This window comes from Ptiloglossa arizonensis, chromosome 9 (genome assembly GCF_051014685.1).
Source record: "Ptiloglossa arizonensis isolate GNS036 chromosome 9, iyPtiAriz1_principal, whole genome shotgun sequence".
Taxonomy (NCBI): domain Eukaryota; kingdom Metazoa; phylum Arthropoda; class Insecta; order Hymenoptera; family Colletidae; genus Ptiloglossa; species Ptiloglossa arizonensis.
In genome coordinates, this window is record NC_135056.1 from 18,228,786 (window position 1) to 18,245,661 (window position 16,876).

Here is a 16,876-nt window from a genome sequence, read left to right on the forward strand (position 1 = left end):
AGACGAAGAAGGTGAGGAGGACCGTTTTCGAGCCTCCGGCAGAGACGAGGGAGGAGCGTCTTAGCGGAAGTTCGTTGCCGCATTGTTCCGCGAAATTCGGGTGAATCGTCGGGAGTTTGCGGCACCAGAAGGACCGGCTCGAATGGGGCGATCCTCGTGGAAGGCAATGGTCCATTTCGCTCGGGAAGCGAAAGGAACCATTGAACGTGGATTACGAAGATCGCCGAGTTTCAATGGTTCTCGTAAACAATTACGCGGATGGATCGCGTTCGGGGTTTACCCGCTAGGAAAAAGTATCCCTGTAAATATGGACACGGATTTATCTCCGGAAATTCGAGACAGGGTAGATTATATTTCTAACCTTCTAATTTCAGCACTCGGGCCGACCAAACGGTGTATCTAACTTTTTGAGTAGTTCTCGATTCAATTTCCCGACTCGATCCACGCAAGTGGCAGCGTTCAAATTTAATCGAGGATCGATGTATCGCTTTTGGCAATTAAAAGCGTACCTTGAACGCCCGTTCGTATTCTACGAATATATATATCCGATTCTGTAAGCGATCCGAGTGAAATTCCTCGAGTCGGCCGAGGGAGGAGCGTTAAGAATTACTCGAGTTATCGGTGCAAAGTATCTTCGATAATTAAATATCCGCTTCGCTCGAGAGCGTTTTTTTTTTTGCTCGACGTTCGCCGATAAGAAGAACGGTTTTCGAATGCATTTAAAAAAAGAACGAAAAAGAAAAAAGAACCGTTTGAAATATATTCTTCGTAGAACGTATACACTTCCCGTTATCACGGAGCAACGATAGTTCTCTTGGCTCCGTTTGGCTCGGGCGCGAGACACTGTTCCTCCAATAACCCGTGACAAGGAGAAATTTAAAGAATTTAAGCCAAGATGGCGGCGAGCAACCGTTGCACGAGGTTACCTTGTCCGATTCATTTTTCTTCGGACCGTTCGTCACGGTAACTCGATATAAACCTTCCGAGTAAGTCGCCTCGGGTCGAAGCGCGAGGAAATATTTCGCGCGGATGATACGAGGACCACCCTAAACGTTCGTTAAAGGTGGTAAATCCAGCGGCGAAGTAATCGCGGAAACGAACGTTGATAGTTTACGAGCTGCGAATAGAAAGAAAGAGAGATTCGCGTAACAGGGTCGAACATCGAGGTTCGCGCGCTATCGATGAAACCGATGGACGCACCCAGCCCGTAATACCTTCCCGGCTCGGGGTGTCGGATTTCACGGCGGCGGATATTTATACCGCGGGACGACTTTTAATTGCGCGCAAATACTCGAGGAGACGAATCTAGGACGGAAAAAGTGAATAAAAATTTCAAGTGCCGTGGACGCGGTGGCGTACAGTCGCTGAATCCGCGTACAAGTGGATCTCTATCCGTTTTCTATCGCGTCACGGGCAAACGGAGCAATTACGACACGCACCGAAACGTCTGCGACGATGTAATTGATAACGAACGAAATTCGAAAACTTTCCCGTCGTACCGAAATTTTCGATAGAACGTAACCGAGATCTCTGTTTGACGGTGTATCGGTAACGGCGACTGTACTCGCGGTGAAATACAAAATGAAAAAACATCGAATATCGGGGAGCTTTAAAATAATTATCCGTACGATATTTTCAATGTTGGGTAATTGCGAGTGGTAGCCAGTTTCCCCGGTCGGTAGCGGGTAGGGGGATCGCGATATCGATAAATATCGATTATACGCTACGATGCGCCGTAATTTGGAAAATAAACTATGTATAAAATATACTTTTTTCCCCCTGTGTCGCGTTACACGTTTAATTCTCGATACGGCGCATCGACGCGCGATAAAGAGTCGCTCGATGCGTTTCCAGTTGCGCAAGACAGACACGGCCGTTGGCGCGTGGAATTTATGCACAAAAGCCAACGAGTAATCCGCGGGATTTGACGAGGGGTGAGGGCGAGGGGATGCTCGCGACAAGGACTGGCGTCAAATTTCTACAGTCGACGTACATACGCGCGTGCCAGCCCGCTCCCGGGGTTTTCTTTGCGTTACACGAAATTTCGATTACGCCCGCGACGCGCGATACGCTCTATTATGAATTTCGCGATAACGATACAATTACCCGCGACCCATTTCGTGAAATTTCGGCAGCGAGTCGAGCTCCCGGCGCGGGTGCAGCTGCGTTTAATGGAAAACCAGCCCGGAGCCGGTCTGGCCCGGCGTTTCCACGGAGTCGAGCAGCGGGAAACGCTGAGTGTACGCGGCTGTGGCCGCGGTCGTGGTATAACGTTGCTTCAAAGGCGCGTTAAAGTTTCTGTCATTGACTCTTTCGGTCCCACCGTTTCGCTCGTCGAGCACCAACGCCCGATTCCACGGAATTCGACGGAAAGTGGCCTCCTCGCGCGGTTGGAATTTCAAGCGTCCGCGTGCACGGCAAATATAAATGCAGTGACGACGACGACGACGACACCGACGATGACGGGAATTGCGAACGTCGGATCGCGCGGGGATGGAAGTCTTTTCGAAGTTAATTATTCGGTTAGTTTTCTACGTAGCTTCTCTAGCGTCCACGAGCGCGATACACCGACGGTTGTAACTCCTCGAGAGCGCGATTCGCGCCAAAGAGATTTGCGCGAAATTTACGACGACCGTAGGTAACCGGAGAGTGGTACCCGTCTTGTCGAATCTTTCGAGAAAACTTTCGTGAATCTGTCTTTGAAAACGAAGGATCGACCGGTGGTGCAATGGAAACCTTCTTAAATTCAACGAAAGTATACAATGTACCACACAGCGTTGCACAGTCGAGGCTTCCGTTGAACGCAGTCTACACGTTTTCGAGCGACCTCGCGTCCGAACTCGATTCTTCCAGTTCCTCGATCTCGCGTAGATTTTCGAATCTCCGTGGCTTATCCACGGTTTCGATTTTAATATTCCCCGCGACTACGGTACCGTCATTAACATCGCAGCTGAGTTAAAATTTCAACGAGCCGATATCCCGCGCTACCGAAACTACGAACCTGCCGCGAAACCGTCGCTTCACGATCGCTCGAAAACGTATTGACCTATCGAAACATCAACAGCACGAACCGCTGTAAAGCATCTAACGCCCGAACTGTCGGTACTCCGCTCGCTCCGACCTCACCCAACCCCTCGAAACACCCCCGTGGGGCAAATTTACTTCCGTTTGCCCGCGTGCGCGGCAGTGTCCGGCGCAGACAGGGTCCGGTTTCGGCCACGCGTACGGGGTTTACCGGTTTCTTCGGTGGTGCAGGATACCGGGCTGCTGGTGACACCGTCCCCGGCGCGAGTGTAGGCGAGCACCTGCACCGTGTAATTGGTGTACGGGCTCAACCCGTGGAGAACCGTGCTCAACGCGTGGCTGATTTTCGTCTCTCTGCCGGCTTGCTGTTCGAGAACCACGCTGGCCGCCTCGTACAGCAACTTGTAGCCTTGCACGACCCCGTGAACTTTGTCCGATGGCGGTGGTTTCCAGGTCACCTGGATTTGTTTCTGGCCGGTCAGCGAAGCGCAGGCAACGTTCTGCGGTGGAGCGCTTGGAACTGCGTCAAAATCGTATCGTGAATTTCGTCTACCGAGTCTCCTACCAGCTACGAGGATCGGTGCGGTTTTACGCGCCGTTCGTTCGCCGCGAAGCCGATCCTCGATACTCGCCAGGAGGAACGAGCGTATCCGTGAACCAGAGAGCGTTCGATTCTGTACTCGTGGCGAGTCGAGAAGCAAGGAGGGGATGGTTTTTTCCCCAGGACAAGTTCCAGAGGGTCTTTGGACGCGATCTTTGGAAAGATTGGGAACCTCCGGCGAATCAACCCCTCGTGGATCTTGATCGCTTTCTCGTCCGTGCGACCTGGACCGATTTTTCGACGACCGAGCCAAAAAAAAAAAAACACCTTTTACCGTTCGAAAAACCTCCTTGTCTGTGTCGTTACGAAAAGGTGGACGAGAAGCTCGTACAATGTTCGGAGCTCGGCTACTCGCGAAGAAGCTACAATCCGTCCGCGAGAGACTCTTTGATATGAAACAGAGAATGCTCGAGGAATGCCACAGAAGCGTAAAACGAGCGCCGAGTGTAGAACGGAATGCTACCGTTCGATTGTAATCCGTGGGAGACTCTCTGAAGTAAAATACGAAATATTAGCCATGGAATTAAATGTTTATTTCGTAGATAGGTGCCGAACCGTTCGTGGAACAGGAGAGAAATCTATGGATAACGATAGGGTTGGAAATCTTCGCGCGTTACGATACGATTGTTCGATGTTTGCGCCAAGTTTCGAGCAGTGACGGATGCTCGAAGCAGATACGTCGAGAAGACGCGACCGAGTTGTTCGAAAAGTGCCACGGTCAAAGAACATCGCGAAACGACGGGGTATAGTCGTTGTTTGTAACGAATTCCGGAAAGTTGGGGACGTCCCGCGCGGATCCGAGACGCGAAGCAATTTACGTACGCTCAGGGCTACGCGCGGACCCGCTTCGGTGTTTGCATCTTCGAGGAGGGAAGAGGTATTTACAGACGGGGGAGGAGGGTATCTGGACTTGTGGTCGGGCGGATCGAGTCACTCCTCCCCTCTCGTGGAAAGGAAAAGTTCCACGAGGAAAGAAGGATTATGGTCTAATGGAGCATTTATTGGAAACGGTAAGCACGCTTCCAGGATCCTTTTACCGAGTTCGAGGGGCATAAATACGTCCCCGAGTCGTCGTTTCGTCCCGGGTATCCGTCGGGCGGACACATCCTAGGGAGTGGAAGTTTCGCGAGGATCCTTGTTTCGGAGCTCTCCGGGCAAAGTTCGCTAACGCGAAATAGATCTTATCCATGGTTGACTAGCGTCGAAACTTTCGAGCCGTTCTTACGTACGAGCTTCGTGACGCTGGAAAAACATCGAGGTTAAGCGACGAATAACCAAGAAACCTATCGCTCGGAGTGAATAGTTCGATCGCTGGACGAGATTCGTTACAACGAGGATCCAGGAGACGAAGCGGGATTTTCAAAGATTTTCGAACGAAGGGATTAAAGTCGCGCTTCGTTGGGAAAACGCGCCGGGCGAATTATTTTCGTTGAAACGCTGTTTCGGAGGCCTGGATACGAAGACACGGAATTCTTTCTCTTTTTCTCTCTCTCTTTCTCGGGAGAGTGGTTCTCCTCTGTCTCTCGGGGAGAGAGAGAGTATCGTTTTCTTGGTCGAGTGCGAAACTACGCGCGTCGCGATGTGGAACAACGGGCCGCGCGATCGACTGACACGCGCGCGTTCCCCCAACAAAGGGATCCACTTTCTCCGCGCGGTTCTCCCGCGCACAAAAGGGGCCCCCCTTCAGAGGAAGCCGGTTCGATGGATCGCGGGGCTCGCTGTCCCGAATTCTACGCGGCGAACGAAACAGGATGGAAAATGGAACGCGGTCGGGAGGAGGTATTTCCGGCGCCGCGGTCGAGCGAAACGCGCCGGGCAAATGCACTCTTTCTCGAGATCTGGGTAACAGGGCAGAATTTCCCACAGAAATGTTTTCAAACCGGTCGCGCTCGTTGTTCGACGCCATTTTCCTCGAGAAAATAACACGCGAGAGAGTCTACGGCTCGATCGAGACGGAGCAACGTTTCGCGACGAACGAATACGCCGCGTTTTCGAGAACGATTTAACCCGGTTAAACGTTTTTTCTTTTTCTTTTTCGCAAATCCTCGAACGAAGCTTCTAAATATATTTTTCCGCGAATCGGATCGAAGCGACGACTTGCGAGAAAAAGTACGCGTTCCGTACGTTGTCTTCAGCGCGTGTAGAATGAGTCCTGTTTTAGACGGGACACCCTGTATCGCGATTAAAAAATGATCTCTTCGAAGCTATCGATCGCCGTTACGCCCTCCCCGAAGAGGGCCAATTGGAGCGTAAGGTTGATCTCGTTAAAAGAATTCTTTCGATCTCGTCGAGCGAATTCGAAATACACAGAGAACGATTCGGCTAATCGCGACAAGCTCGTTCGGGAGCGGAGAGGATTCGCGCGGCAGACAGTGCACCCGGTGTTATTTTACCTCGTGGAGTATTCGGTAGGATTAACGGAGCGGAAGCGATAGGTGGAATCGGGGCAATCTTCCCTAGACGATTATACCGTTGTGCAAGATCCGATCGACGAAGATACATATCCGGTTGTAGGAGTTATTCGGACGCTCTCCCGTTCGTTCCGTTGGTGTACGGATCGGAGCAACAACTTCGTCCCGTTGAAATATTCCCGTCATTCGGTGCAAAAACTTTATCAGCATCGAGGGAGACATCCTTTACGGTGAAGCTAGTTTTTGCACCGTGGAGACGCCCGAGACGGTCTTAACTGTTTTAAATGAAACGCTACGGTAGTTCAACGTCAGCGTGTTAATGTTCGTTGAGGCAAACACGACAAGTTACGAACAACAAGCTACGCGTACGGTGGAGGGAGTTGCGAATTCACGACCCTCGTCTCGTGAAATACAACCCCGACGCAAATTCGTTGCCATTTTTTGCGGTACCGTTGACTCTCCGCCGTGGACTCTTTTTATGAAAATTAATTTCAGCCTCTGGCAACATTGTGGATAATCTTGTCGTTGCTCGCGAACGCGCGACACCGTGTCGCGTATTTCTTCGGAAAACCAGGGAAAAGATTACCGTTGAAAGGAAAACCGAAAACGCGAAATTTAAAATTTTTAAATTCCTTAATGAAAAATGTAACGTAGAAATTGGTTTCCAGCGGCACGGATTTCTCTCCGCGTTGTTGGAGTTTTTGTTGGATTCGTGGAAACTTGAAAAATTTGACACGCGAAAATATTAAAGTACCGTACGCGGTTCGATTTTCCTCCGACGATCGTTCGGAAGTTGTTCCTCCGTAGAGGTACCGTAACGCCGGTGAACGTTCGTCGTTGGATTACGGGATAATTGACGTGGACAGTGTCGCGTGCAATAGGAGGAGGGATCGTTGGGCGGTGTAGACTCACCGTCTTCGAGGGTCTGCACGGCCACCGGGTCGGATCCTGGACCGTCGCCTTTATTATTGAACGCCTTCACCACGATGCTGTACTGGGTGTACTTTCGGAGGCCGGTTAGACTGTAATCGTACGAGCCATCCCCGTTCCCCGTGATTCCCACTCTGGTGATGTTCACCGATTGATCGTTCCCTCTGAAAGAAAGCCACGGCCGATGTGCCACGGGCCGGAAAGATAAAGCGCGGGAAGGTACGCGAGCGCGGAAACCGACGATACTTAAACCCATCCCGTGAAAACTGGGGCGAAAAATAGTCTTCCGATTCCTGGAACTTTCCCCGATACCCCGTACCACCTTCCAGGACCTCGCCGATATGAAATTTACCCCCTCTCGCGGCTGAGGAGAAGGACCCCGTCCGGAAGTTCGAGGCGTTCGATTCGCGGGCGTCTCGTCGCGTTTCCGCTCGGTTCGCGATTCTTCGCGAATTAGAACCGAGAGGGTGGAAAAAAGAAATCCACCCCTCGATATCCGGGACTACGAAGAATCTGATTATTCCGGCTGGAGACGCGGCGTCGAAAGTTTCGCGACTCTAATCCGAACTCGTCCCACCCTGACGAATATTAATATCTCCCGATCAATTTCCACCCTGTCCCATCACCCCGCTCTTCCCCTCTCCCGGCGATCTGTTACGTTCGAAGCTTATTACTCCCGAGACCGTTCCCCGGAATTTTCGTTACGTTGCCTCCGAGCCGGTGGGTCAAGACTTCGTTGGTCGACGGATAGAATTTAAAGGCGAAGAATTCTCGGGTAAATACCGAAGATCGTGATTCCCACGGCTCGGAATTCCGACGTCGATCGTAAACACTTGGCGACGATTATGAGAGCGAGTAAACTATCGCGACGAGAGCGCGTCCCGATCGTGGAACAACGTTCGAAAGCGGTCGATTTTGCCACCCTCGTCGGAAAGGAGAAACTCACGCGCAACGTTTTAAATTCGCGGAACACGATCGATGTTTACGCGAGAGTTATCGCTGTTTCGCGCTCCGCGTACAAACGCGTACAGAGTACACGGTAACTCGAAGACGGTTGAAGTTGCACGATCGGTAAAGATGCATCTTCTCTCGAGATGAACCGCTCGAACGATAATGTCCTCGACGAGCGATATCTTACGCTCTACGAGGGGCAAAAGTTTCGAGACGATTGATCCGGTCACGGTGAAGCGGTAAACGCGACGAGGGAAATATTCCCGCGATACGGAGAAACGAGGCCCAAATGTCTCGAAATTCGGGGTGCTCGATGCTCCGCGAACGATTCGATAAACGCGCGAAGGATCCAATAAACGCGTTCGTTGTATCGTTACGAGTACAAGTTCCACGATCCACCGTTTCCATTTTCGAACGTTGTCCCGTCGCGCTGTGTACGGGTCGGCGACCGCTCGCGGAACATCGGTTCTCGCGAATTCGAGAACAAAGCTCGACGATTATCCGCGTCCGTCCGGCCGACGGAAACGCGCGCGGCGATCGCCGGCCCATTGTCGCGAAATCGTTACGATAATCGGTGGAGATCCCTCGCCCCGTCGGAGCGGACCGGAGGAGCTTGGATGCTTCCAGCGGCGGATTCTAGGGTCCCGAAGTGTGCTAGAAACTATTCTAAACAGCCGTAAGCGGATAACGATACCCGAGATTGGCGTAGCTGATGGTGTATCCGAGAAGTTCGCCGTTCCAGAGGGATCGATCCGGCGGTTGCCAGGTGACCTTCACTTGCTGCGGTCCTATGGGCTCCGCGGTGACGTGCTTCGGCGGTCCACTGGGTATCTCTCCGTCGGTTTGGGCCTGTTGTCGTCACGGTTGGCGAGGTCGTCGGGTACACGGGGACCAACGGACGAAGAAAAGCGTTCGTGAGTGAACGGAGCGCGCGTAACGCGCACGCGGACGCAAAACGAACGGAAAGTTCACGCGATAGAATGACGAGAGATTTCCCTCTTACGAGGCATGCTTGGTTATGTTTGATACTGACATGAAGGATGTCGCTTGGCGCTGATGTTCCAAGGTGATTTTCCGCAAGCACCCGAAAGTGGTAGGAGGTCGCCGGTTTTAAGGGCGACACCAGCGCGACCGTGTTGTCCCCCGCCACCTCCTTCTGCGTGTTGTGCTCATGCCACACGTCTTTCACAGCAAAAGTCAACGACAACGCTTAGATGATTTGTGCAGCGCTGCTCGATAGATCGGTCGAGCGGATTCGTGACGCGCGGGGAGATATCGAGATACGCGGATTTCCTCGCTAACGAGTCGCCTACTTTCTCGCGGTTCGCGTATACTCGATTGTACGAAAACGACGATTTGAGCTTCGTTTTGTCGTCGACGCGATCCCGCTACCCTCGTTTAAAGTAATTTGCCTCGGAATCGTTTACTAGTTACGCGACGCAACGTTTCGGAGTGTAAATTGTTCGGGTCGACGAACCGAGTACGGTGTCGCGGATCGACGAATACAGCTGGACGTCGAACTCGTCGACGGCGTTGAAAAATTTACCGAGATAAAGTCACCGCCAAATAGTTTGGCCGCTCGAGGCTACTTTCTTCGTCCCTGTGTATCGTTGCGCGCCTCGCGTGCCGGTGGTACAGCTCTGTCTCTCGACAGCCTCGAGCGGCCAAAACATTTGGCGCTCGCTCGACGCTCCCGCAAGTTCGCTCCGAGATGGACAAAGTCCCCGCAACCGACTCTTCTTCCGTTGTTTGAGAGCAAATCGTGGATATTACGGGGCAATCCACGCGAAAAGAGTTCCTCTTCGTAATGTTTGAAAATCGAGAGAAAAGAACGACAACGATCGTTCACCTTTCGCAAAGTCACCTTGTCCTTCGATCGATCCGAACAACTTGGCTCTCGGTCCCGTTATTGTTTCGACGAAAAGTAAACCGAGGGATTCGCGGACGATAATGTTAGGTACCCTCGAAATTAGGTTATCCCGAGCGACGGGATTAGTTCGCCGTTATCGTGTCCCGGCGGAGTAACGGTAATCCGCCTCGAAGAGGTCGAAAAATCGAACACGAACGGACGAGCGGGCGGTTCTGCGGTCGAGGAAAAACCGAATTGCACGAAATCCCCGTACGGATGGAGACGCGAGCGCTCGACGCAAGGGCAAAGTTCAACGAGAAGGGAAGGGCAACTTCGACGAAAGCTTTCGAGCATCGAAGCGGCACGAAGCGTCGCGTCTCCGGCCCGAAAGCGCTCCAAGTTTAATCAAGCGTGCTCCGCTCTGATTGAGTGAAAACTCGGTGCTCGTGCGGTTTCTATTACCTCCCCTCTAATACCCGTTAATACCGAGCGAGTATTCGCGTCCGTCGACGACTCGATCTCGCGTCGTACAACGTTTCACCGAGAAGCTATAAAACGATTCACCGATTCGCAGAGACCGCAGGATTCCTGTCGTACGCGTTCATCGTCGACACCGAGGTCGCGGTCGACCGACGAGGCGCGTCGTATTTCTTTATTCTCTCGTACGTTCCGGTCAAAAAAATTAAATTTCCATATTTTTCATCCGCCGTGCCCGTAAACCTTTCGAAATTTCCCGGGGAACGGCCGAATTGTTCCCGAGTAAAACGAAACAAAAAATACTTGCCGTTTTTAAATCGAGCGTAACACCGGCAACTAATTACAAATATACATAATAATTATAAATATTCATGCTTGGAGCGAGAGCGAAATATAATTTACCCCTCGAAATATATTACCGCGCGTTTTCCAATTAGTTTCACTCGCGTGTACCAACGACCCGAAATCGACCCGCAACGTCCCGCAACCGGCTTCGAGCCTCGGTTTCACCCCTTTAAAACGCTCTTGGGCCGATGTAAAACGAAAAAAAAAAAAAGAAACAACAACGACAACCTACATTTTGTTTCTCGATGCTCCGCAACGTACCGTGAAAATAAAGAAAAATCGTCGGACGTGGAGGTTGGGGTTACCCCTAAAGCGACGTTCCTCGCCGTTCGGAGAACACGCGCGAGAGGATCCCTGCCGGCAGTGATAACAAATTCTCGACCCGGTGCTTGCTCCGAAAACGTGTTTCACGCGCGTGAACACCGCCCGACGATCCGGCTGCCTCTCCATGTGTTAAGTTCGATAATTTAGCGCCGGCCGGGCGATTCGAGTCGATTAGGCGTAAATGAGGACATCCGAAGTTAACGAGGGACCGGATCCTGAGAACAGTGGGGGTGTGGGTCCTTCAAAGGGAACTCTCGCCGCGCGAAAATAAACCGGAGACGAAGTACCCGAAAGCTTGGACATCGGGTTGTCGACATCGCGGTGGAAATTTCGGGCTTCCTCGAGCGTTGACGAAAATTCGACACTCTCGTCTCGTGGATAACGCACGCGCGCGCGCGAGAACGTTCCCGCTCGCGACTAGCGGTGGAAACTTGGTCGTTCGACACCGCGATAATGAAATATATCGTCGAGAGTAACCAGGACGGGTTTTTCCACGGGTATCGTCCGTGCCGACAGTGCCTCGAACAACACGTTTTGATTCGCCGGGTCGGCTTTCCGTTGAAAATTGAAAAAGTTTCCTCGCGCTCGGTTTGCACGCGGGGACGAAGAACCGCGAGCCGAAGGAGGCCGACTCTCGAAGGACGGGGGAAAATTAATTTTTCCATTAAAATGTAAAAACCGAGGGCCGCGAATTGGCTTCGTCGCCGAGGATCGCGGGTCGCTCGAGGCCGGAGCTGGGGAATCGGGGAGGGGGAGAGATTGTTTGTCGTTCTTTTACCTTATCGATCGTCGACGGATCGCGAGGACCGGACGGGTACAAAGTACCCAGTGGCGACGAAGAACGGTCAGGCGGCCACCGTGGACCAAAAAACTCGCCACGTCGGGAAACGAAAGATCCTCACCGCTCGCGATTGCCCTCGAGTTGATTGTATATTGTTTGCAATATTGCGCTACAATTTCATTCTCCTCGATTGGCCCCGCAGCCGCAGCCGAGTATCGATTAAACTCGAGATCGAGCTTGACAGTCCAATAATGGAGTCTTAATGCGACCCCGCCGAGATGCCACGGATCAAACTCCGTTCGACGGATCGGCCGTAATGAAACGGTAATTATAGCCCGGGCTTCGAAGGGCGATCGAAATGTGGGTGGAAAGTTTCCACGAACGAAGAAACGGCGACGCCCGAATACCGATGCATTCCCCGTGAAATATTTCCCGAGCGGAAACGAGATCCCCGGTGTGACAGTTTCGAATTTCGGGACGGTTACTTCGCGGGGATTAGATTCTCGGTGAATCCGCGAACTGTTTAGAAAACGTGGTTAATCAAAGGAGAGTGAATTACGAAGGAACCTGAAACGGATCCCCGGGGATAATTTCGCGGACCAGCGGTCGAGGTTTTAAAGAAACGTACTTCGAAGGGAAAAAGTTTCGGAACGAAGATCGTTGAGTTAGACGGGTTAACTTCGTTCTATAATTCAGCAACGGGATTTAAATTAAAGAGTTCCGTCTACCAGAGAGCGAATAAAAATCGACGAGCGGACGGTGCTCGCAATGTCTCGCGAAAGTCGGTGGCTTTGGTGCGGTGAAATATGTAAGATTTTCGAGCAGAGTCGCGAGATCTTCTCCTTCGGAGTATCCGGGCTCGATCCTTGGATTCTCCGAGATATTGCCCTAAATATCCAAAAATCTATAAGGACTTTTTCGTTGCTACGTGTCGAGGAAAAGGGGATCGATTCGGCAGCGGGCATGGCCGCGTGCGTCGAGCTCAGCGTTTCTCAAACATCCCGCACCACATGGGAATCGAGTGCAACGTGCTTCGACGTCGATTAAGAAATATTTGCGTACCGAGGGGAATACTCGGTTCGTTTCCGTACGACGCTCGCGTTGGGACCAGGACGAGAGAACTCGTTCGAAAAGAAATAAGGAGTAGAACGGTGAACTGGTCGGACGGAGGCGTATGTTTTTCTTATCAATTAAAACGTATCGAGCACACGGAATCCGTGCTTCGGGATCGATTAAGAAATATTTGCGAGCCAAAGAAATCTCCGTTTCCTTCTAACGTGTTTGCGTCGCGTCGAGGTGACCCGTTTGAAAAAAAAAAAGAATCAGGAGCTGGCGAGCGAAGAAGCTCGCCGGTGGGAAAGCAGGACGGTGGGAAAGTTTTTTAAAAATAACGACGTATCGGGCCGAGACGCGCCCGGAATGTTTCATCTTTCAGAAATGATCAGAATCGAGTCAAAGAACGAGTCCGTGAAGTCAAAGGACTCCGTGAGGTATCTCGGCGACGCGATGGATAACACCACTCGCGACGGAATAGGTCGCAATTTGAATTCCAAAGCAGCTCTCGGAGAGTCTTTTTCCTGCTGCGGATGTCAAAGCGATAAATCACCTATCCTTGGTTATCCGTGGCTGGGCCGCGAAGTGGACTACCTTCTAAGTCTTCGTAATTCGTTCCCTCGATCGATCTTAACCCCGTTCGAACATCACCGGTCACCGGTCTCGACCGCTCCATCGAGATCCTCCTATCGTCGACCGAGGATCTCGAAGAAACGAAAAAACGAAGAAACGCGGACACGAATTTGAGAAACGCTGGGCCGAAGTTGATCCACCGTTTCCGGCGCCAGCGAAGGTTGGACCACCTGACGGTAATCCGGGAACGCTGAGCTCGTATCCGTTTCCGTTACAGTATCAGTTTCCACCGCATCGCGGGCGAACGTTGGCGCGTAGAAGCTGCGCGAGACGAGAGACGAGCGGACGAACCACGAAAGAACATCAAGAGCGTAGCCCGTTCCTGGCAGCCGAGCTGCTGTTACCCGCTCTCGCGTCGTACCGTCAAAATAAACCAGCGCCGGGACGCCGCTGAGACACGACAACCCGTGTAATTGCAAAGTCGCGTTCGCGGAGTTGTTGCGACTGCCGCGGATGCGTACCCTGCTGGAACTTCCCTGGAACGCGTTCAACGGTTAATTATGGCGTCGTAGATAAAGTACGAATTGCCGGGTCTATTTACGGATTCTTCCTACTCGGTCTTGTTACGATGACCAAATTAAAGAGTTCTCGCGGGGACGAGGAACGCGCTCGAACTTACGAATGCGCGTTTCGTATTGCCACGGTTCGGAAGGATTGGAAAAAAGTGTTTGTTCGTCGACGATCGATTACGACGACCCTTCCTTCGTTCGTGGAACGCAATTACCGTCCCTCCAATTATCACCGAAAGAGGATCCGAAGAAAACGAGGTCGTCCCTGAATTTGGATCCGCGTCCTACTCGTTATCGAATTACCGTTACCGGAACACGGCCGAACAGAACGAACTTTTTCGGCTCTAACGGAACGTGGGTACGCGGTACCGTGGTGTTCGAACACCTGGACATCGAAGTATCAAAGTTTCGTCGACGCGGCGATCGATCGGACCACGCGCGAGATCGAAAACAATTTTCTTGCCCGATAAACATGGCCGGTTTTTGCGCGCGATTCGCCCGTACACGTCCGTGAGCGATCTCCCGTCGTATCTTCGTTGAAACAATAGCTTCCTTCGACGACGACGATAACGACGACGACGACGACGACGACGACGACGACGACGGAAGCTACACGTGACCCATAATTTAACGAAAGCTATTCGACTCGGAACTCGCCGACCGTGAGAACACCATTCGCAGAAACAATACCCCCGGCTTCCTCCTATAATATTTGCTCTTCCCTTTGAGATAACACCCCCGGTAATTCCCACCGTTTGTTCCCATGGAGAGGCGCGAGGTCGGTTAACGGCGGTCGAGGAACGTTAACGAATGCACGATGAATATGCGTATCTAATGAAAATGAATCTAACGTTCGCTACGCGCGTAGATATCCCGATTTTCGTAAACGAGAGACGCGCGGATGGAACGCGACGTGTACGCGTAATTGAACCCTCGAGGCAGGCAGGAGGGTTCCATGGCGCGTGCAGGAAGTTTCTCCGTAGGTGTCTCTCGGTATCGGTCGGCTGGACGGGTGCGCGTGTAACGCGAGCCACCATTGGTTCGAAATCGCGGTGAAAACGAACGGTTGGTAATTTTCCTAGGTGGATAATTACACCGGGTAAAGGGTATCTGAGAAGCTTTTCGGTGGCTGGGACGGCCAGGTCCCGGCTGACGTCGAATGGACAGCGGTGTGTTCACCGCTCGATCGATAATCGCGGCGCGCGTCGTGCCAATACATCGCGGCGGTCGTGTACCGAACGCCTGGACAAAGCGTGTCTGGGGAACGTACCCTGGGCCTCCTTGTACTGGACGATGTAGTTGGTGATGGGCGAGCTCGCGTGCGCCGGATCCTGTTCGCTGGACGGCGACGACCAGGACAACACCAACGATCGGCTACCCTGCTCGCTCACGTGTACATTCCGTGGGAAATTCGGCGGCTCCTGGACCAGCAAGTGGATCGTCGCCCTGGCGTGGCCGTACGCGTTCGTCGCGACGCAGACGTAATCGCCCCGGTCTATGTGATTCGCCTGGACGATCCTCAGGATCGAGATCTCCCGACCGGTGGTCTTCATTTTGTCTATCGTGTACCTGATCGAAAGAAAACCCTCCTGGCTTGATCGACGCGCAGGAGGAACCCGAGACCCGGAACACTCTGGGAACGTTGATGGATGGTGCTGGATTCCGTTCGATTTTTTTCACATCCGACCATCCGACCATCCAACCCCGCCCGTTAACGTGGCGCGCGCCAACTACGCGCCGGATCCACGGGATTTGATAGATATTTGACGAGGTCTACGCCGGGGAATTATTGATGAACGTCGACTCGTTCCCCCCACCCTCGTACCTCCACCGTTATCGGGGAGTAATTTTACGCGAGCGAAAGTTAGCGGGGAACGCAACCAGGGATGAACGGTATAATTCCACGATGAAGGAGCGAGCGTTCCCGCAGCGAGCCGTTGTTGGGAAAATGTTTCGAGGAAACTCGTCGACCGTGGCGTCGAGTCGCGTACTTTGTAGCGCAGCCATCGACGCCGGAGTGTGCCGAACCGAGGCTCGCTCTTGGAAAAAGATCGCTCCAATTATCGTCTTCAAACACGGGATTCTTTTCGAAGAGGCGTTCGCGCGCCGTGGTTCTTACGCTCGAGTGAAATTTTTCAAACGTATCCGCAACCATCTTCGGTCGCTGCACTCGCTGTTCGCGATACGCAGAGGGCCGAAAACTTCCAACGAAACTATGGGATTCGGTTTTTAATAAGAACGGGATTAGAAACTGTACCGATACGGAGCCGTCTACAATTTCAAACGAAACATTAACCAATGAACCTTGCAAATTTTTTCTCGAGCCTTCCTCTCGAGGGGAACACACCATCCGTTGACCGTTTATCCGGTGTCGAATCGAATACCAATTTTACTCGACTCGACGCCTCTATCGTTCGGTACGGGGATGCTCGTGTTTTTTTACGAGCATCGACGTCTCTCGGTGAAAATTTGAGAGAAACGTTTCGTTCGAAGGATGCGCTTTTTAATGCGCGAGTGAAAAAATTGACAAATGCAAAGATCGATATCTCTGGAAAGGACGTGTTCCCCCGTTGGGATGGAATTCTTCTCGCGTATTGTCCCTTCCGATGGGTACGAGTTTCCCTGGAAACGTTGGTTCGTACCCCCGAGGGCGCGTTATGTTGTTCGGTTGGTCCGTCTCGAGCGACTTCCGCTGTAATTAACATGTACCCTCCGGTGCCCGATAGGAGATCGAAGTGTCAGTCTCATCGATCGTGCGTGCTGCGTAGAACCGCGCGAGCTCGCAAGGGTATGGGGGCTTGATTAATTTCGATACAAACCTAACATCGTAGTTGGGATCGACTCTGCTGTCACGGGCACGCCAGCTCAGATCAAGAGGAGCGTCTCCTTTGGCCTCGCAGCGCAGCGTCACGCTCTCACCTCGTCGCACCGACTCCTCCCTTGTTTTCACCAATATCTGAGGGCCCGCTGTACCAGAAATCGCGGATT

At 52.3% G+C, this 16,876-nt stretch overlaps 1 protein-coding gene across 9 annotated transcripts in view; it reads right to left on the bottom strand.

Annotated features, from left to right (window-relative positions):
* Nucleotides 1-16,876, bottom strand: part of LOC143151772 (cell adhesion molecule Dscam2) — a 178,451-nt gene that overhangs the window by 10,626 nt on the left and 150,949 nt on the right. For all 9 annotated transcript variants that reach the window (XM_076321229.1, XM_076321225.1, XM_076321228.1 and 6 more), the window contains 6 exons: nucleotides 16,708-16,855; nucleotides 15,159-15,457; nucleotides 8,951-9,099; nucleotides 8,612-8,766; nucleotides 6,949-7,130; nucleotides 3,236-3,544 (listed from right to left, as the gene is read on the bottom strand). In XM_076321229.1, the coding sequence (XP_076177344.1) occupies nucleotides 3,236-3,544; nucleotides 6,949-7,130; nucleotides 8,612-8,766; nucleotides 8,951-9,099; nucleotides 15,159-15,457; nucleotides 16,708-16,855 (1,242 nt within the window). The remainder of the gene's footprint in view (nucleotides 1-3,235; nucleotides 3,545-6,948; nucleotides 7,131-8,611; nucleotides 8,767-8,950; nucleotides 9,100-15,158; nucleotides 15,458-16,707; nucleotides 16,856-16,876) is intronic.